A 20436-nucleotide genomic window follows, 5' to 3' on the forward strand; every position below is an offset into this window, starting at 1 on the left:
TTAAACCAGGAAGCCTGTGGAACTTGTGTAATATACCAAATTCTAGTTTGGAGATGAAAAACCCGAACTGGGTATCTACTAAGAAAATCATTTAAGTTCCTTGCCTCAGGTTTCTGCATTGGAAAATGTGACTCCTAATAGTAACAATCTCAGTTTTAAGATAACTGAGTTTATATGTAAGGCAGGTTAAAGAATGGGGTGGTCACACACATCTGTTATCCCAGCAACTGGAGAGGCTGAGGGAGGACCATCACAAGTTCAAGGACAGCCTCAGCAATTTAGCAAGGCTCTAAGCAACTTAGTGGGACTGTGTCTCAAAATAAAAAATAATAATCTAGGGGCTACTGATGTAGCTCAGTGGCATAGTAACCTGGGTTCAATCCCCAGTACAAAAAGGAGAGAGAGAGCGGGTATGGTGGCACATGCCTGTAATCCCAGCCAGTCAGGAGGCTGAGGCAGGAGGATCACAAAATCAAAGCCAGCCTCAGCAACTGTGAGGCACTATGCAAGTCAGTGAGACCCTGTCTCAAAATAAAATACAGAATAAGGCTGGGGATGTGGCTTAGTGTTTGAGTGCCCAAAAGTTCAGTCTCTAGTACTCGCCCTTTCAAAAAAGAGTTTCTGTCAAATAATAAACATCATATAAATATTCATTAGCTCCAATCCATATAAACTGCCGCAGTCTGGCTGGGCACAAAATCACGAGCCACCACACACCTTGTAGATTCAAACAGCAACTCTTTATTCTCGAACTGTCACCGGCCCTCTACACACACACGTTCTGGGGAAAATCATCGCTTCCACTCGGCTCAGTATCCCAAAGAACTCAACAGGAACTCAAGGACCGGGTGCCTGGAGGCAGCAGGATATGCTCTATTCCCAGCAGAACCTGGAACTGCCCTAAACCCAAGGAGCGCCCTAAACCCAAGGAGCGCCCTAAACCCTGATCCGCCTTGGTCCTTGAGCAAGGTCACCTTTCAATACAATGTCACTGCAAATGACCTGAGTCTAAGACAAGCCCATTTCCACAGTGGAGAGTCCTTCCTCTAAGCAATATGGGGTAGGCTGACAAAGAAATTGCCATGCGTCATTCCTACTTGGCAATGGCTCTCAGCAATAAACAAGTCAGCCTGGGAAAATCAGTAAGCCAAGAAATTCCAAGATTATTAGCTCTTACTCACAAGGCTTTAAGTCAGGTGTCCTTGTTATTCCAACCCTGTCTGCTATTTCTAGTGTCTCAGGAAATAGAAATAAAGCTCCTATTCCACCTCTCAAGCATCCCCCCTCCCCAGAAAGGCCCATAATCTCCTGGAGTGTCATCTTCCTCTGAACAGTGATTAAGGGGCCATGTCCAAAGAAGACTAAAGGAGCAATCTGTGCTGTGCACTGGGTGACGGTACATTATTTGTCATTCAACAATTTTTTTTTGAGAGAATTTTAATATTTATTTTTTAGGCGGGCACAACATCTTTGTTTGTATGTGGTGCTGAGGATCAAACCCGGGCTGCACGCATGCCAGGCGAGCGTGCTACCGCTTAAGCCACATCCCCAGCCCCGGCATTCAACAATTTTGCACCCTTAGAATCACCCCCATGGCCCTTGTGCCAAGGAACAACAAGGAAGATGGGCCTTGGTCTAGAGATAGTCCAGGATCCTCCTGGTGTCCAGAAATCAATACTCCCTCCTGGAAGGACAGAGAAGAGCTCAACAGGGTTGAAGGAAACCAGGATCATCAGGTTAGCATGTCCTCAACTTGTGTCCTGCTGCTGGCTCATAATCAACTTGTGCACAACATTCCCATTGTCCTTATTTAGATTGTCTCTTGAAAGTTCCACCTGTTCTGTATTGTGGTGGAAGCCATGGAGGCAAATGAAGATGGTGGGGGTCTCCAAAGGTCAAAGGAACTTCAGCTGCTCACTGATGGCAAGGAAGAATCTGAGGCCTTCTTCCAGGACCAAAGTGTAGAATCAGGTAAGGGAGGTGGCTGTTTCAGTTGGAAAACTGTGATCTGGATGTTCTAGAGTGGGCCAAATGGATTCACTGTCTCCTGCAGATAGCAGGGCCAAGCACATATTGGTACTCAATAAACATAGAAAGGGGTTTCAGGTGTAGCCAGCAGTAAAGTGCATGCTTACTTAGCATGTTTGATCCTCAGCATCCCCTTCTTCACAAGGTATTAAATGAATGTGGTAGAGAAAAATATGGGAGAAAAGTCTAGGCAGTTGACAAGACTGATGAACAATAAGAGGGCAGTTTCATGTCAGAATGGGTGATACTTTTTAATCTGTATTTTAATTTTGGGGAAGAGGAGCTACTGGGTATTGGATACACTGAGCTGAGGCATTTTACCACTGAGCTACATCCCCAAGTGCTGCGCCCCTCCGCTGACTCAGGCAATGGCAAGGCCCTACTGAGGTGGATGGCGCAAGGCGTCCATCCTCTGGAGGAGCGCAGTATGTTTCTGGGAATGGGCTGATTTGTTTTTGTATTCCTTTAATAAGTATAGTTGTGATTTCTCATATGACCATTAAGTATGAAGGAAAAATCATGACTTTCCTAATTAATGCAACTACTTCTAAAGCATAGATCTGTTTGCTCTAAATGCAATGATTCAGCTATGGAGTGTAAATTGTTAATGTCTAATGAAAAACTCCCTGTATTCCTGTCAAGGAAGTTTTTGAGAAATTAAATTAAAATCTAGAGAAGATAGATTAGTGTTAGTACTGGGCAACTTGTTCTTGTTCCTGTGCACAATGGTTTGTGCTCTTACTTTTGTTTGATTAAAAGTAATAACAAATCAACCACTTGCCGTAACCATGGCACAGGTTCCAGTCAGTAAGTCAAGAAACAATAGTCAAGGTATAGGCCAATAGTTTGGGACATTTGTAACTATTATTAAAAGTTAACTAAGCAGAAACAGCTCAAAACAAAACGCGAACTGAAAGTACAAATGCTTGCTTATGCATAAGCCAAGATACATTCTTCTATTCTAATTGTAACTACGTAATATTTTGTTTCTTTGAATAATGATTCCTGTTTTGTAACCACAAAGTACTGTAAGCCTGCCAAAATGAAAAGTATATATGATCAACTTCACAAGTAAAGATTGGGATCAACACCTTCACTTTGGTGTCTGTGTTGTTTCTCCACCCCCTCTTTCGCCGACTCCTCACCATCAGCTGGTCTCCGACACCCAAGTCCTTTTATTTTTTATTTAGACAGGGTCTCATTGCGGAAGTTGGCCTTGAACTCGGGATCCTACAGGCACAAGCCATGGCTGTCTGTGCTATACACTTTTACCTCATGATTTTCAGAACAATCCAATGAGACACTTTCTCTTTATAATCAAGGTTATGAAGTTAGGCTCCCCCAACCCCACTACTGAGGATTGAATTCAAGGGCATTTGATCACTGAGCCATACCCCCAGGCCTATTTTGCCTTTTATTTAGAGACAGGGTCTCTCTGAAGTTACTTGGTGCCTTGCTTTTTGCTGATGCTCTGAATTGAAAACCCTCCTGCTTCAGCTCCTGAATGGGATTACAAGCATGAGCCACCATGCCCAGCTTTATGATTTTTAAATATCAGGAATGTTTTTTTACTGTTAATGGGCTCTTTACTCCCCTCTTCCCTCAGATTGGGTTTGGAACCCAGAGGACTTCAGATATCCCCTAGAACATCCCTAGACTCAGCTGGGAACAGGAAGAGCAAGATGCCCCTTGTATTCCTGAGGACAGGTTATATCAGGAAGCACCCACTCCCTGTTTTTTGTACCCAATAATAGTCTCCTGTTTCTAGAAACTGCTTTGTAGAATATTCCCATCTCCTGCTTCTCAGGAGCTTTGTGGGTAAGCATTGTCTTTCTCTTCAACTTTTCACCTAGTTTCTTTTTTTTTTTTTGGTGGGGAGGAGGGGGCAGTACTGGGGATTGAATTCATGGGCACCACATCCCCAGCCCTAGTTTGTATTGAATTGCTTAGTGCCTTGCCTTTGCTGAGTCTGGCTTTGAAGTCAAGATCCTCTTGCTTCAGCCTCTAAAACCACTGGGATTACAGGCATGTGCCATCATGCCCAGCTCAGCCATGCATATTCCCAAGATGAAGCTCTTTCCAACAGAACACTATGGTTAAGACAATCTTTAATGAGAGCCTTTAACAAAATAAGCAAAGTAGGTAATGCCCCTGAAAGGGCCTAACTCCTGCACAGTCACAGTTCTACCATGAGATCTTTCCTCTAGGCAGGGCAGTCGCACATCAGGGTCCTCATCTGAGAATTGAATTAGGGTCCCTTTGGGGCTTAGGACCCTCAAACATTCTGATAGCAGCTGGTGAGCTCCAGGCAGACCACCACGTGCAACAGCATCCCAGGTGCCCTTGTCCAGCAATAGCTGGAAGGAGCCTGAGGCAGCCACAGGCCCCAGATTCTGGGCATCAGCCTGCATAAAATGGAGGCGGGAGTCAGGGTGCCCAGGGCATAGGGGTGTTTGACCTTGGCCACCCTGCAGAAGGTTGTTCATATGGGCCACAGCCATAGGGGAGAAGTCCACCCCTAGAATACTGACAGGGTATGGGGACTGGGTGTAGAGACCTGTGCATAGGCTTGAGGTACCACAGCCCACATCCAGCACCCGCGGTGGAGAGGCATCTGGTGCCTTTTGCAGTAGTGATAGTAGGAGTTCCTGAACTTCCTCGTATCCAAAGAACCAGTCAAAGGTAGGGCCTTTGCCCAGAGGCTGAGCATGGAGCCGATCCCAGAGGCAGCGGTCTGCCAGGCAACTACTGGCCAGGGAACCTATGAACAAGGGTGGAGGAAGGTATGTGTCACCAGTGCTGGAGTTCTATCTCACCGCTGCAAAAAACAGCGCCTATGTATGAGAGAAGGGACTTGTACAAGTGCGTAGAGCTATCGGGGGTTTTAAAAGCCACAATTCCAGGTACTAGACCTCCCAGGTCACTAGGAACTTATCATTCTTACCCGCCAAGGCGCGGCTGGGCCCCAAGAGTAGGAGTTTTCGGCGCAGCGCAGCCATCCGGAGGTCCCGGCAAAGTCAAGGTCAGCCTAAGAACCTTGCGGTTAAGTGCACTCTGAACTGCTACAAGGCCTGAGCTCAAGGGAAGATCCGCAAATTCCGTGTCACTGAAAAACGCGTACAGCCTTTCCAAAATCCGCAGCCTCGAAGGGAAAAAAATAACAAAAACCGAAACAACAAAAAACGCACACAGATTTACCAGTAAGAACAGCTTTTATTGGTTGCAATGGTGAATGGAAGAGAGGGTAGACGACAGCTCACGCTCCTGCGGTGGTATTCGCAGATCTGAAACCAAAGAAGATGGCGTGAGCACCCTGTCAGACCGCTGGACCTCAGTCCTGTGCTGCTCCTAGGAGAACCTTGTCTCGGCGCTTGAGGATAGAACCGGCAGACAGGAAACCGCCGGCACCGAAGACATGACGCCGAGGGGACAGAATCCTTTCCTTCTGCCTCCGTACATAACGGGAAGCAGGACCGCACGCCTGGTTTCCGCCAAGAAAAGGAGGCCCGCAAGCCCACCCACAACCACCTCAGCTAAGCCTCCTGCTCCCAGGGAACAGCCCACACTTACTGGGTAGTTGCTCTCCGAAAGGAAGCAAACCCCGTCGAGCTCCCTTATATACGCCCAGAACCGCCCCCCCCAGCTCCGATTGGCTCGCGGAGGGCGGGGGTGGAGCCCTGGGGCAGTGGCGTGAAGCGGAAGTGCGTGCCCGGGACGCGCGAGGGGACGCACTCATGGGGGGTCCAGGGGGGAAGATCAACCGGCCTCGAACGGTGATTTTTGTGGGATTGCTGCTTTGTTTCTCCAAGCTTCCGGGAGCCCTCTTCTGTCGCCCGAGATGGGATTGATGGGGGACTGGGATCGCCGCGGTGGTGGCTCTGGGTATCTGTGTTCGTGCGCGGCCTCAGCCTGATTCGCATCTTTATCCCTTGCAGGAGCTGAAGAAGAAGCTGTTCAAGCGCCGGCGGGTGTTGAACCGGGAGAAGCGACTGAGGCATCAGGTGGTCGGGGCTGTGATAGACGAAGGGCTGATCACACGGCATCACCTCAAGAAGCGGGCGTGAGTACTAGATCTCCTGCCGTCGGTCCGCCCTCCGGCCGTAGCTCCGGAGCCGCCATCACTCAGCTTTCCTTGTACTTTCGCTTTTATGTAGGGAAGGTTTGTCGGCTGTTCTGCCTTTCTTTGGATCTTCGACCCTAATGAGAATCTCAGGAAGGCTGTGGATTCTCCCAGCCGCTAGTAACAATCTATATTAATTTAGGTATTGGTAGTAAATCTGCGCGCACGCCCCCCCCCCTTTTTGAGAGGCGGTGGGTATCAGGGATGGAACTCTGGAATATTCCACCACTGAGCCTCGTCCCCAGCCCTATTTTGTATTTTATTTAGGATCTCGCTAAATTGCCGAGGCTGGTTTTGAACTCGAGATCTTCCTTCCACAGCCTCCAGAGCCGCGTGTACCACCACGCCTGGCACGCACGCATCTTAATTCCAGTGACTCTGGAGGCTGAGGCAGGAGGATCCCAAGTTCCAGGCCAGCCTCAGCAATTTAGCGAGACCCTGTCTTTAAATAAAAAATGTAAAGGACTCGGAGGGGCTGGAGATATAGCTCAGTTGGTAAAGTGTTGCCTTGCATGCATAAGGCCCTGAGTTCAATCCCCAGCACCACAAAAAAAAGGTGTGGGGGGGGTGTGGCATGTACTCAGTGGTTAAACACCCCTGGGTTCAATCCCTGGTTACTAAAAAAAAAAAAAAAAAAAAAAAAGAGAGAGAGAGAAAGAAAAAAATATATATATTACATAAGGAAAATAAAAGTATATGTATATATACATATATTACACAAAGAAAACAAAAGTGTGTAGATAAGTGTGCATAACTTGAATTTTCCCAAAGATACACATAGGATTTTTCATAGCAGTTTTAATGCTGCTGAGTCTTGGGAAAGACTACCTGTTCCATTAATCACTTTGTTGGTTTGTTTTCAGTACTGGGGATTAAACCCAGGGGGCTTGACTTCTGAGCTATGTCCCATCCCCTTTATAATATTTAGTTTTGAGAAAGAGTCTGGTTAGGTTGCAGAGTATGGCTTCGAACTTGTAATCTTACTGCTTTGGCTTCCAGATTCACTGGGATCACAAGCCTGTGCCATCTTGACCAGCCCATTAATTACTTTATTTATCTTTTTTTTTCTTACCTGGGAGTGAGCCTCAGAGCAAAATCAAACATTGAGTTACATCCCCAGCCCTTTTTTATTTTTTAATTTTGAGACAGCCTTGCTAAGTTGCTGAGACTGGCTTGGACCTGCCATCCTCCTTCCTTAGCCTCCTGAGCTATTGGGATTAAGGTGTGGGCCACCACCCTCACCTGGCCCTGTTAATTAGTTTCTACCTCCTTTCATTGACTTCTTAAAAATATTTGGAGTACTGGGGCTGGGGCTGTAGCTCAGTAGCAAAGCAGTTGACTTGCATACAAGGCAGGGGTTCAATCCTCAGCACCACATAAAAATAAATAAAGATACTGTGTATCCATCTACAAGTAAAAAAAAAATATTTTAAAAATATATTTAAGAGTACCTACTACATGTGGGAGGCTGCCATGTCATGTAACCAGCAATTTTCCCCTCCTGAATGGTTGAGGCACTGTGGGTCATCTGCACAACCCCCCCCCCCTCCATGATCTGGCTACTCTTAAGTTGCTGAGGATGGTAACCCAGATCTTGAGGGTAGAAATAATGCAACCAAATGTGTCTTCATGCATAGGCGTGCCTTCCTCAACTCCATGAGTTAAGCTAAGCTCACCTGTTCCTTTGTGATTTTTACCCCTTACCCTGTTTGGGATAGAATGTTCCAGGGAGATGCCCTTTGTGTGTCCCCTTTTCTTACTCTGCCCTTGGGTGTGGCCTTCCTAGATGTCAGTCAGCCTGCTGATAGCAGACATCATAAAGCTAGACTCAGCCCCTTGAAACCTGACCTCTTGCCTCATTTGAATGGCTTCTGCTCAATAAAAGGGGTCAGCTTGTGCTCACCTGCTTTCTCTCTCTTTCCATGGACCCTTAAGGTCAAAGGAGCTATCACAGCACCCCCAAAGAAAAAGGTATTTCTGTCTCTTGTGTGGTTATTTTGCACAGCCCAGTTCCCCTGGAGTAACCCTGAGTGTTTTAGTTAAGAGCAAGCAATGCGACAACTACATACTAAACTTTAATGTTTAAATACTATCTTTAATATTTGGTCCTGAGATATGTATTGAGATTTAGATCAAATAAAGTATGTTAAAATCTAAAGTTGGAAAGACTTACAACCTTAGACTTATACAGTTGTGCAATTTGAATAGAAAGACACTTTCCATAGCCAGAAATACTTTTGTGACCTAGGTTGTTCAGTATAACCTGGGTATCTTTGCTCCTACCTACCCTTTAGATCCAGTGCACGTGCCAATATTACTCTGTCAGGGAAGAAACGCAGAAAACTCCTGCAGCAGATCCGGCTTGCCCAGAAAGAGAAGGCAGCAATGGAAGGTGACACTAGGGCACAAAAGGAGGGAGAGGGGGAACATGGGTTTATTTAGCTCCTTAACTCTTTCTCTTTCCTTTTGCTCAGTGGAAGTCCCTTCAAAACCAGCCAGGACTAGTGATCCACAGCCCAAACGACAAAAGAAGATTAAACCCCCTCAGGATATAGACATGGAGAATCTTGAGGATGAGAGCTAAGGTTCTTATTTCTTCCACCAGATTTTCAACTGGAGCCAACAGGATTGTGGTTGTTCAGAGTTTTTTGGCGAAAGCGTTACCTGCTTTCACTCATCCCAGTTCCTCCTACATAATGGCTACTGACTTCTACTGGAGGGATATATTGGGAGGGAAGAGGGTATAAAAGAAAGATTTGAGGAGGGCCCAACTCCCATTTATGATTAATCCCTAGAGCTTTGACTGACGTGTGATAAAGTCTAAGGATGGAGGGTGGGTCATGAAAAGAGTTCTGTGGGTATGGATGGAGGCAGTCTACAAACAGAACCCACAGAGCTTGATTGAGCAAAAATAATGAGAAGTAGTCTCTGGCAACCTGGTTTCTTCTGTCTCTTTCCATTTCTGACAATAATAGAGATATTGTAGGAATGACAAGGGGTTAAAGATCCTGATCCCAATCTTGCCTTGGTGCCTGTGTGATCAGGATGGGCAAGTCACTTCATGTTTGTACTGTTTCCTTTGCTAGATTATGTTTTTAATAAAATAAATGCCAAACATATATATATATATATATATATATATATATATATATATATATTTATTTTTTATTTTTTTCCTTCTTCTTTATTTCCTTAAGCTAGTGCTAAGGAAAAAACCCAGAGCTTCACATGCCAGGCAAGTGCTCTCTACTGAGTTACATTCCCAGACCTGAGTAGCTGGGATCACAGGCCTGCATTAACTTTTAACACTGTGGGAACCTGTGGTTGAGGTATTTAAAGAGAAAAGCTGCCTGTGCAGAAGAAGTGCATTCAACTGAAGAAAGGCTTGATTTTCTTCCCTTCCGTGTTTAGTCTGCATGGGGAGGGTTTAAGTCCATTGTTACCCTTTCCTCAGCTTTTTTTTTTTTTTTTTTGTAGTTGTAGATGGACAGTATGTCTATTTTATTGGTTTATTTTATGCAGTGCTAAAATAAATAAACCCACTGCCTCACACCTGTTAGGCAAGCATTCTGCCATCAAGCCACAGCCCCAGTTCCCCTCCCTCAGCTTTATAGTAAAGTTCAGAAGTATAATGAACCTTTGTATACCCTTTACTTAGATTGACTAGTTAACATTTTCCTACACTTATCTCTTTCTGTACAAATATATGTGTGTTGTCCTAGCTAAATGAAAATCATTTGAAAATCTAGTAAAGATTTTATCCCTAAGAACATTATTTTATACAGCCAAATACTATTACCACACCTATGATTTTTAAAGAATATATATCTATTTTTATATGATGTGGAGGATTGAACCCAGTGCCTCACATGTGTGAAGCAAGCACTCTACCGCTGAGCTATAACCCTAGCTCCTATGATTTTTAATATTCATAAAATAGCTAGTTTGGGGACTTGGTTGTGATTCAGCAGTAGAATGCTCGCCTAGTAAGTATGAGGCCCTAGTTTGATCCTCAGCAAATGGAAAAATAAAGGTATTGTGTCCAACTACAAATAAAAAAATAGCTAGTTTTTCATATTCAAATATCCTGTTCTCTCAATAACATTCTTTGTCATTTTTCTCCCCCGAAAATCCAGGAGCCAATCAAAGATGACATAGTGCATTTGTCATGTCTTTACTTTAATCCAGAAAAAGTACTCCCTTAGCTTGTCTTAGATGATAATTTTGAAGGGTACAACCTAATTTTATTTGAGAATATTCTACAATCTGTTTTTGTTTGAGTGTTTATGAATGTTTCATTGAATTTAGGATAAATAAATAATTTAGACAAAAATTACATAAATGATTTATATACTTACCTGTCATAATGTTAGTTTGTTTCATTAATGGTAACTCTAAGTTGCAAGGGAAAATAAACATACTCTTTGTAATTAATGTATGGATTACTTATTAATCCATAGGAATTAATGAGTATGAATATTTACCAATGGCATCACTCAGCGCTGTTAATATTCATGGTGATTACCTGGATTAGTTATTACTGTGTTGCAGAATAGTGATTTTCTAATTCTGTCATTTATTCGTAATATTCCTATAACAGTCTGCGGAGAAGAGCTCCTACCTTGCTTTTTAGAATTACTATGGATTTTTTTTTTTTTTTTTTTTTTTTTTTTAATATTTATTATTTTTTAGTTCTCGGCGGACACAACATCTTTGTTGGTATGTGGTGCTGAGGATCGAACCCGGGCCGCACGCATGCCAGGCGAGCGCGCTACCGCTGAGCCACATCTCCAGCCCTACTATGGATTTTTTTCAGTGTGTTTAACATTGATAATTATCATTTTTTTCATGGTCATTGTGCCAAAATTAGTCAGCACTAGCTTGTTCAATGTGGTCCCTGTGACCTTTTACACAATTACTGTATTTGAGCTCTTCCTTGCTTTCTGTTGCCAGGCTCACCTAGCATTTTCCTTTGTCAAGTTGTTTTTGTTTTGTTTTGTGGTGCTGGGAATGATGTTCAGGGCCTCACAAATGCTAGGCAAGTGCTCTACCACTGAGCTACATCTTCTGCCCTTCAGTTTTGAATACAGAAAGGAAAAATAGTTGTTTGAAACACTGGCAGGCATGGTGGCGCATGTCTGTGATCCTAGTGGCTTGCAAGATTCTGTCTCAAATAAAAAAGACTGAAGATGTAGCTGGGGATGTAGTTTAGTGGTGAAGTGCCTCTGGGTTCAATCCCCAGTACCTGCCCCCTAAGAAAAAACTGAACTGTATTCGGATGTAGTAACGAGAGAAGGGAGGGTACATCCATACTTAACACGTTTTTTCCCTCCCACTCTTTATATTCTTCTAACTCCTGTGCTTAGTGCCAAAAAGTAGCTTACTGTGTTCTTAGAACTGTCAACTCTAGTGTAGATTAGAGTGAAGTGATAAAAGGGGAGATGGAAAAAAAGATGAAGTTGTAGAGAGAGGCAAGGATCTTATAAGTCCTTTACAGAATTTCAATTTTTTTTCAAAGGCATAGAGGTTTATTTAGGAAAGTAGATACATATTCAAAGGAGACTGGAGGCAATTTTTTTTTTTTTAAGAGGTCTTTGGGGATAAAGCAAGAATATACACTTGCCTGGTACCTTAATTCCAGCTACTCTGGAGGCTGAGGCAGGAAGGTTACAAAGTTCATAGGCCAATTACAGCAACATTGAGACCCTAAGCAACTTATCTCAAAATAAAAAATAAAAACTGCTGAGGCTATAGCGTAATGGTAAAGCATATCTGGGTTCAATATATTAAAAAATAAGGGAGAATGTAGACAACCTGGAATTTTAATTTTAGTCTAAATAAAAAGGAATGTATTAAAGTTATTTTTTAAAAACAATGTTTTAGATGTTGATGGACTTATTCATTTATTTATCTGTGGTACTGAGAATCAAACCCAGTGTCTTACACTTGTGAAGCAAGCGTTCTACCATTGAGCCACAATTCCAGCCCCTTTAAAAAAAAAATTATTTTTTAGGTGTAGATGGACACAAGACAATGCCTTTTTTTTTTTTTATGTGGTGCTGAGAATCGAACCTGGGTCCCGCATGCGCTAGGCGAGCGCTCAACCGCTGAGCCACAATCCCAGCCCTAAAATTGTTTTAAATTTGAATTTTTAGTATAAAAATTTCAAACAAAACCAGAGAAAAAAATCACTCATCTCCCTGCTCTAATCTTCATCCATACCCTCTATATATATATATATTTTTTTTTCAATTGTAGTTGGACACAGTACCTTTATTTATTCATTTTTATTTTTATTTGGTGCTGAGGATGAAACCCAGGACCTTGCACATGTTAGGTGAGCACTATACTGCTGAGCCACAACCCCTGCCCCCTCATCCATATGCTTTTGCAAACATTCACCCCCACCCTTTGCAAGTACAGAAATTGAACTCTGGAAACTTCTACCACTGAGCCACATCCTCAATCCTTTTTATTTATTTTTTTTTTAATTTTGAGACAGAGTCTTGCTAGTTTGCCGAGGTTAGACTTGAATTTGTGATTTGTGATCCTCCTGCCTCAGCCTCCCAAATCACTGGGATTACAGGCCATGTACCACCACATCTGGCCTTCACCTTTTTTTTTTTTTTGGTACTGGGGATTGAATTTAGGGTCACTCAACCACTGAGCCACATTGCCAGCCCTATTTTGTATTTTATTTAGAGACAGGGTTTTACTGAGTTGGTTAATGCCCCGCTTTTGAGAAAGCTGGTTTTGAACTCTTGATCTCCTGCTTCAGCCTCCTGAGCCACTGAGATTAAAGTCATGCACCACTGCTCCCGGCTCCTTTGTTTTTTTTTTATAAAAAAATTATTTTCGAGACAGGGTCTTACTAAGTTGCTGAGGGCCTCTCTGAATTGCTGAAGATGGCTTCAGACTTGCTGATCCTTAAAAAATGTGGTATATATACACAATGGAATATTACTCAGCCTTAAAGAAGAATGAAATTATGGCATTTGTAGGTAAATGGATGGAACTAGAGAATATCATTCGAAGTGAAATAAGCCAATCCCAAAAAAAACAAATCCCAAATATTCTCTCTGATAATCCATCAGAGATGCTGATCCATAGTGGGGGGTTGGGAAGAATAAAGGAATTTTGGTTTGTGTAAAGGGGAGTGAGAGGAGGTGAAGTCGTGGGGATGGGAAGGACAGTAGAATAGGACATTATATACATGTATGATCACACTACTGGAGTGACTGCACCATGTATAGCCAGAGGATTGAGAAGTTGTGCTCCATTTGTATACTATAGGCAAAAATGCATTCTACTGTAAAATAAATAAAAACCAAAACAACAGCAAAAACCTTTGCTGATACTCCTGCCTAAATCTTCTCAGTCCCTTGGATTACATGTATATACCACCACAGTAGGATTTTTTTTTTTTTTCCTGGACAGGATCTCCTAAAATCCAAGAGGCTGGCCTCAAACATATAGATCCTCTTAACCTCAGCCTCTTGAATGGCTGGAATTACATGCATGTGTCATCTAACCCAGCTTTCACAGTATTAAGAATATACTAATTCCAGGGAGATACTATTTTTTTTTTTTTTTTTTGCAGTGTTTGGGAATTAAATCCAAGGTCTGGTGCATGATAGGCAAGTGTTCTATCACTGAGCTATATTCCCAGCCCCAAGAGTATTGCTTTTGACAAAACAGGAGGTGGGGATGCATTTCAATAATAGAACACTTACCTTGTATGCTCCAGGCCCTGGTTTTAGCCCCAGCATGGCCAAGAAAAAGAAAGAAAGGTTTTATTGTCAAAGAGATTTTTTGTTTGTTCAACAAATACAGGAAAAATAGCTAATACTTTATAGTGTTTACCATTGCAGGCATTAATGTGCTATACAGTGAATGTTTTACCTCATTTCAATTTTCCTAACAACTCTGTGAGATACCAACTTATTGGTACTTCATTTCCAGAAGAGGAAAACAGGCATGAAGAGGTCATGTAGAGTACACAGCTAACAGGCTGGGGATATAGCTCGGTTGGTAGAGTGCTTGCTTTGCATGCACTAAGGCCCTGGTTTCAATCCCCAGCACTTCACCACACACACGTTACCCCCCCACACACAGCTAATGAATAGAATAGTTGGAAATTGATCTAGGTAGACCAGCTAAATTGAGAGCTCTTGATGAAGTGTACTGGCTGCATAAATACATAACAACAAGTTCTGTTTCTGTCAGATGTGGGGAAGGTCCCCATGTTGTTGTGAAATTGGGGGGCGGGTAGGAAAGCTTAAGCAAGGAAGACTGATAGAAGGTTGTTCTCGTCTATGACTGAAAGGACCCCTTCAGTTTAGCCCAATTTGTTTTGGTATCTCTGTTTTTCTTATGAATTTTTTCTTCTTTCTTTCCTTCTGTTTTCCACTTTCCCCTTCTCTAATTGCTTTTTAGTTTTGTTTTGTTTGTGCTGAGATCCAGGGCTTCGTGCATGGTAGACGAGCGCTCTATTGCTGAGTTACATCCCGAGGCCTGGTGCTTCTTATTATTATTCTTTTTGTTGTTGTTGTTATCGATGAACCTTTATTTTTTATTTATTAGTTTGCGATGCTGACTTTCGAACCCAGGGCCTCACACACACGGCAGGCAAGCGCCGACCCACAACCCCAATCCCTGGTGCTTCATTTTTTTAAAAGCTCGCGAGTTGTACATTTGTATTTTCGGATTCAGGAAAAATAAATACTACCGTGAATGGCCACGGCCAGCTTAATTGTGTCCATAGCCCTTGCAAAAACATGGTTTGCCCGCTATCAAGATGGGATGCGGAACCAATGTACTAGGGTCCCAGACATAGCCGGATTAGTTTTCCTGAGAAGCCTCGTCGCGGGTTTCTTTCGCGTTTCCCGTCAGCGCGCATGCGCCGCCTACTCTGCCGCTCCCGCGTCGGGCTTGGGGTAGGGCTGCGGGATGTCCGCGTTGTGCGACCCTCCCGGGGCTCCAGGGCCTCCCGGGCCTGCCCCCGCCACCCACGGTCCCGCGCCTCTCAGGTAGTCAGAGCCCTTGGTATCTTCCCCTATCGCGCGGCTCCGCGCGTATCCCTAGCGTTCTCGGCAGAAACCCGGATCCTACCTCGAGAACTCGCGTCAGGGTTCTCAGAGATTCCTGGTCGCGTCCTCCCAGAACTCAGGGACCTTGTCACCAAAAGTGTGGGCTCCAGTGCCCGCCCTCCCGAGACCTGGGTCCCGCCGTTCCCTAGACCCCTATACCGAGCTACCCCAGGCCCTGGCCTTGCTCTCTCAAGAGTCGGGGATATCAGAACTCTTGGGAACCCAGTCGCCCTTCCCCTTATAGACCCGTAGAGACTCAGGGCTCTGACTTCTGCAGAGTCCCTGAGAACCCAGGCCCAGAAACCATCTGAATGCTTCCGCCAACCGTTCCCTTGCACATTCCCTTCATCTTGGGTGGTTTTTGTTTTTGTTGGAACCCGAGAGGAATGGCCCAGTGAGGGCCTATACCTACCCCCAAGCCCTGCTCCCGCCCCCCCCATCCTTCTTTGTCAGAAAAAAACGATAAGAGGAAGGGGATTTGCCTTCTTCCATAACACTGCCTTCAGAATTTCCAAGATGGAACCCATATGTTTCAGAAGGGGAAGGCTTGAAAGGCATTACCCTGGGCTCTGGGCCACCTTATTTCCCAGGCACATTGAGGGTGCCGGGTAGTTGGTGATTGTTGATTTGGTTAGGATTCTTTCGCATATGGGAAGAAACAGGTATTTGGGAGGGTGAGCCCTTAATAAGGGGCTTACTTTTTTTTTTTTCATTAAAAGTCAAATATCAGAGTGCTTGAGTTGGGAGAGGTGCTTTAAAGTCAGGAAGATTTTTTTTTTAAAATGGGGATTGAATCCAGGAGTGCTCTACCACAGAGCTATATACCCCCAATCCTATTTATTTATTTATTTAACCGAGGATTGAACCCAGGGGCACTTACCTACTGAGCCACATTCCCAGACTGTTTTTTTTTTTTTTTAATATTTTATTTAGAGACAGGGTCTCACTAAATTGATTAGGGCCTCTCCACATTGCTTAGCACCTCTTTTTAAGTTTTTGAGGCTGCCTTTGAAATTGGGATCCTCCTGCCTCAGCCTCTTTGGCTGGTGGGATTACAGGGGTGTGCCACCATGCCCAGCTTTTAAAAATTTTTTTGCGATAAGTTCTCACTAAATTCCTGAGGGTCTCACTAAGTTGCTGAGCCTGGTCTTAAACTGGTGATCCTCCTGCTTTAGCCTCCCAAGTTGCTTTGTTACCGGTCTGCACCACCACACCTATCTTGGAAAGGTACTTTTAAAGCAGATATTATAGAAGCACAAAATATGCTTAATTAATTCAACAAATATTTATTGAGTACTTCCTATACATCAGGCACCTTAATGGAAGGGGATTCAGTGCTGAAGAGCACAGAAATGGTATCTGTCCTTTTGGAACATATAGTCTGATTGCTTGACCTTGATTTTCTTACCTGCAAAATGAGACCATAATAGTCCTACCTTATTGAACTGTTGTCAGGACTGAAATAACACATGCCAAGTACTTAAAAGAGCTCCTTGCCTGGCTATAAAGTAGTTCAGTGGCCTTAGCATGTGCAAGGCCCTGGGTTCATTCCTGGCATGAAAAAAAAAAAAAAAAAGCATATGGCCATTTTAAGAATTATTCAGGCTGGGAGCAGCCAGCCTCAGCAGCTTATTGAAACCCTATCTCAAAATAAAAAGGGCTGAGGAGTATAGCTCAGTGGTTGAGCAACCCTGGGCTAATTCCCCAGTACTGGGGAGGGAAGGGGGAGTTATTATTGTCATGAGGGAAAAAGCATTTATTGAGTTATTAGTATGAGCCAGGTATGGTACATAAATGCTTTATAAACTTAGTGGAGTACGGTTGTGACTCAGTGGTTAGAGTGCTTGCCTAGGATTTGTGAGGCACTGGGTTCAATTCTTAGCACCACATATAAATAAATAAAATAAAGGTTCATTGACAAAAAAAATTCTAAAAACTTAGGTATAGTTATTATCTTTATTTTACATAGAAACTGAAGTTCACAGTGGAAATAAAACTTGTCTAACATAACCCAACATTCCTTTGCTTCCTTATAGTGCTCAGGAGCTGTCCCAGGAAATCAAGGCTTTTCTGACTGGCGTAGATCCCATTCTGGGCCACCAACTCTCAGCCCGGGAACATGCTCGCTGTGGTCTTCTCTTGCTCCGGTCTTTGCCACCTGCTCGTGCTGCTGTGCTTGACCACTTAAGAGGTGTTTTTGATGAGAGTGTCAGGGCCCATCTGGCTGCTCTAGATGAAAGCCCTGTGTCTGGTCCATCTCACCTTCGTCCATCTTCATCCTCCCATGTCCCTGCTGGGGGACCTGGTCTAGAGGATGTGGTGCAGGAAGTACAGCAGGTGCTGTCTGAGTTTATTCGGGCCAACCCAAAGGCCTGGGCACCTGTGATTAGTGCATGGTCCATTGACCTCATGGGACAACTGAGCAGCACATATTCAGGCCAACATCAGCGTGTGCCCCATGCCACTGGCTCTCTCAATGAACTGCTGCAGCTGTGGATGGGGTGTAGGGCCACCCGTACATTAATGGACATCTATGTGCAGTGCCTCTCTGCTCTCATTGGTAGCTGCCCAGATGCATGCGTGGATGCTTTGCTGGATACTTCTGTCCAGCATTCCCCACACTTTGACTGGGTTGTAGCACATATTGGCTCCTCTTTTCCTGGCACCATCATCTCCCGAGTCCTCTCCTGTGGCCTTAAGGACTTCTGTGTCCATGGTGGGGCTGGAGGTGGAACTGGTGGTAGTGGTGGAAACTCTTCTCAAACCCCCTCTACGGACACCTTCCCTGGATCTCCTGCCATTCCTGGGGAGAAACGGGTACCCAAGATTGCCTCTGTTGTAGGCATCCTAGGGCACCTGGCCTCCCGCCATGGAGACAGCATCCGACGGGAGCTTCTGCGAATGTTTCATGATAGCCTGGCAGGGGGTACTGGGGGCCGGAGTGGGGACCCCTCTCTTCAGGCCACAGTTCCCTTCCTTCTGCAGCTGGCAGTCATGTCACCAGCTTTGCTGGGTACAGTCTCAGGAGAGCTCGTGGATTGCCTCAAGCCCCCAACTGTGCTGAGCCAGCTGCAGCAACACCTGCAGGGATTCCCCCGAGAGGAGCTGGACAACATGCTGAACCTGGCTGTGCATCTGGTGAGCCAGGCCTCTGGGGCAGGTGCCTACCGTCTGCTGCAGTTCCTGGTAGACACAGCTATGCCTGCTTCAGTCATTACCACCCAGGGCCTGGCTGTGCCAGACACTGTACGTGAGGCCTGTGACCGACTGATCCAACTCCTGCTACTGCATCTACAAAAACTGGTTCATCATCGAGGAGGGTCTCCTGGGGAAGGGGTGCTGGGCCCACCCTCACCCCCCCGTCCAGTGCCCTTTCTAGATGCTCTGAGAAACCATGTTGGAGAGCTGTGTGGAGAGACGTTACGGCTGGAACGGAAGCGCTTCCTCTGGCAGCACCAGCTCCTAGGTCTGCTGTCCGTCTATACCCGACCTAGCTGTGGACCTGAAGCCTTGGGTCATTTACTGAGCCGAGCCCGAAGCCCTGAAGAGTTGAGTTTGGCCACCCAGTTATATGCAGGGCTGGTGGTCAGTCTCTCTGGTCTTCTGCCCCTGGCTTTCCGAAGCTGCCTGGCTCGGGTACATGCAGGGATTTTACAACCTCCCTTCACAGCCCGGTTTCTGCGCAACTTGGCACTGCTAGTGGGGTGGGAACAGCAGGGTGGTGAGGGCCCTGCAGCCCTAGGGGCTCGGTTTGGGGAGTCTGCCTCAGCCCATCTGTCTGACCTGGCTCCTCTCCTGCTACATCCTGAGGAGGAAGTAGCTGAAGCTGCTGCCTCCCTTCTGGCTATTTGTCCCTTTCCTCTGGAAGCCCTGTCCCCCTCCCAACTCCTAGGACTGGTGAGGGCTGGGGTGCACCGCTTCTTTGCCTCTTTGAGGCTGCATGGCCCTCCAGGTGTGGCATCAGCCTCTCAGCTTCTCACCCGCCTGTCTCAGACCTCCCCAGCTGGACTCAAGGCTGTCTTGCAGCTGCTAGTTGAGGGAGCCTTACATCGGGGCAATACAGAACTGTTTGGAGGAGAAATAGATGGAGAGGATGAGACTCTCTCAATTACATCAGCTCCTTTGGCTTCTGCCTCCCTGTTGGACACTAACCGTCGGCACACTGCAGCTGTGCCAGGTCCTGGAGGGATCTGGTCAGTTTTCCATGCTGGAGTCATTGGCCGTGGCTTAAAGCCACCCAAGTTTGTCCAATCGAGAAACCAGCAGGAGGTGATCTATAACACCCAGAGCCTCCTCAGTCTCCTGGTACACTGCTGCAGTGCCCCTGGAGGCACTGAATATGGGGGTTGTTGGGGGGCTCCCACCCTGAGCCCAGAGGCAGCCAAAGCAGTTGCTGTGACCTTGGTGGAAAGTGTTTGTCCTGATGCAGCTGGTGCTGAGCTGGCCTGGCCTCCTGAGGATCATGCCCGGGCCACTGTGGAGCGGGATCTCCGCATTGGCCGGCGCTTTCGGGAACAGCCCCTGCTCTTTGAGCTGTTAAAGCTGGTAGCAGCTGCACCTCCAGCCCTGTGCTACTGTTCCGTGCTGCTACGGGGACTGTTGGCTGCCCTCTTGGGCCACTGGGAAGCCTCTAGGCACCCTGATACAGCCCACTCCCCCTGGCATCTGGAGGCATCCTGCACCTTGGTGGCTGTCATGGCTGAAGGATGCCTTTTGCCACCAGCCCTGGGTAATATGCACGAAGTATTTAGACAACTGGCACCTTTTGAAGTACGTTTGCTGCTGCTTAGTGTCTGGGGCTTTCTCCGGGAGCATGGGCCTTTGCCCCAGAAGTTCATCTTCCAGTCTGAGCGAGGCCGCTTCATCCGGGACTTCTCCAGAGAGGGTGGGGGTGAAGGAGGACCGCATCTGTCTGTGCTGCACAGTGTCCTGCATCGCAACATCGATCGCCTGGGCCTTTTCTCTGGCCGTTTCCAGGCACCTTCACCATCTACTTTACTTCGGCAGGGGACATAACCCTTTTCCTGCATCAGAAGCCGCGTGAAATTAAGCAATGGGAGAAAAGCCTAAGGTGCTACAGAAAGGCGGAGGTTTCTAAGTCCTTGGCCTAATGAGCGCTGTCACTTTTTTCCTATCGTATCATTTTTTTCTAAATAAAATTTGGAGAGTTGAGACAAACAGTCCCGTGCTTCTGTCTGA

The 20436-nt window shown here is 45.6% G+C and overlaps 3 protein-coding genes and 1 non-coding gene across 8 annotated transcripts; 2 read left to right on the forward strand and 2 right to left on the reverse strand.

The window, feature by feature from the left end:
• Positions 1-4119: 4119 nt before the first annotated feature.
• On the reverse strand, positions 4120-5617 carry Cskmt (citrate synthase lysine methyltransferase). 4 transcript variants are annotated; one of them, XM_077798047.1, is made up of 3 exons: positions 5227-5617; positions 4973-5134; positions 4120-4789 (listed from the first exon to the last, which is right to left on the reverse strand). In XM_077798047.1, exons 2-3 carry the CDS (start codon positions 5025-5027, stop codon positions 4137-4139), a joined length of 708 nt encoding a protein of 235 aa, XP_077654173.1. In that variant the 5' UTR covers positions 5028-5134; positions 5227-5617; the 3' UTR covers positions 4120-4136. The 4 variants fall into 4 exon arrangements, with proteins under 4 accessions (XP_077654173.1, XP_077654174.1, XP_077654172.1 ...); XM_077798048.1 differs by having other exon boundaries at positions 4973-5152; XM_077798049.1 differs by having other exon boundaries at positions 4351-4433; positions 4586-4789; positions 4973-5617.
• Positions 5386-5533, reverse strand: LOC113195935 (small nucleolar RNA SNORA57). Its single transcript, XR_003302490.1, has one exon. It is a non-coding gene; the product is annotated as a small nucleolar RNA SNORA57 (small nucleolar RNA).
• Positions 5618-5721: 104 nt separating the features above from the next.
• C4H11orf98 (chromosome 4 C11orf98 homolog) lies at positions 5722-17354 on the forward strand. 2 transcript variants are annotated; one of them, XM_026407654.1, is made up of 5 exons: positions 5722-5801; positions 5964-6088; positions 8443-8540; positions 8623-8733; positions 17274-17354. In XM_026407654.1, exons 1-4 carry the CDS (start codon positions 5763-5765, stop codon positions 8730-8732), a joined length of 372 nt encoding a protein of 123 aa, XP_026263439.1. In that variant the 5' UTR covers positions 5722-5762; the 3' UTR covers position 8733; positions 17274-17354. The 2 variants fall into 2 exon arrangements, with proteins under 2 accessions (XP_026263439.1, XP_026263438.1); XM_026407653.2 differs by lacking the exon at positions 17274-17354 and having other exon boundaries at positions 8623-11508.
• Ints5 (integrator complex subunit 5) lies at positions 15060-20406 on the forward strand. The gene is made up of 2 exons (XM_026407651.2): positions 15060-15177; positions 17274-20406. Exons 1-2 carry the CDS (start codon positions 15098-15100, stop codon positions 20251-20253), a joined length of 3060 nt encoding a protein of 1019 aa, XP_026263436.2. The 5' UTR covers positions 15060-15097; the 3' UTR covers positions 20254-20406.
• The last annotated feature ends 30 nt before the right edge of the window (positions 20407-20436 follow it).

This window comes from Urocitellus parryii, chromosome 4, assembly GCF_045843805.1.
Source record: "Urocitellus parryii isolate mUroPar1 chromosome 4, mUroPar1.hap1, whole genome shotgun sequence".
Taxonomy (NCBI): Eukaryota; Metazoa; Chordata; class Mammalia; order Rodentia; family Sciuridae; genus Urocitellus; species Urocitellus parryii.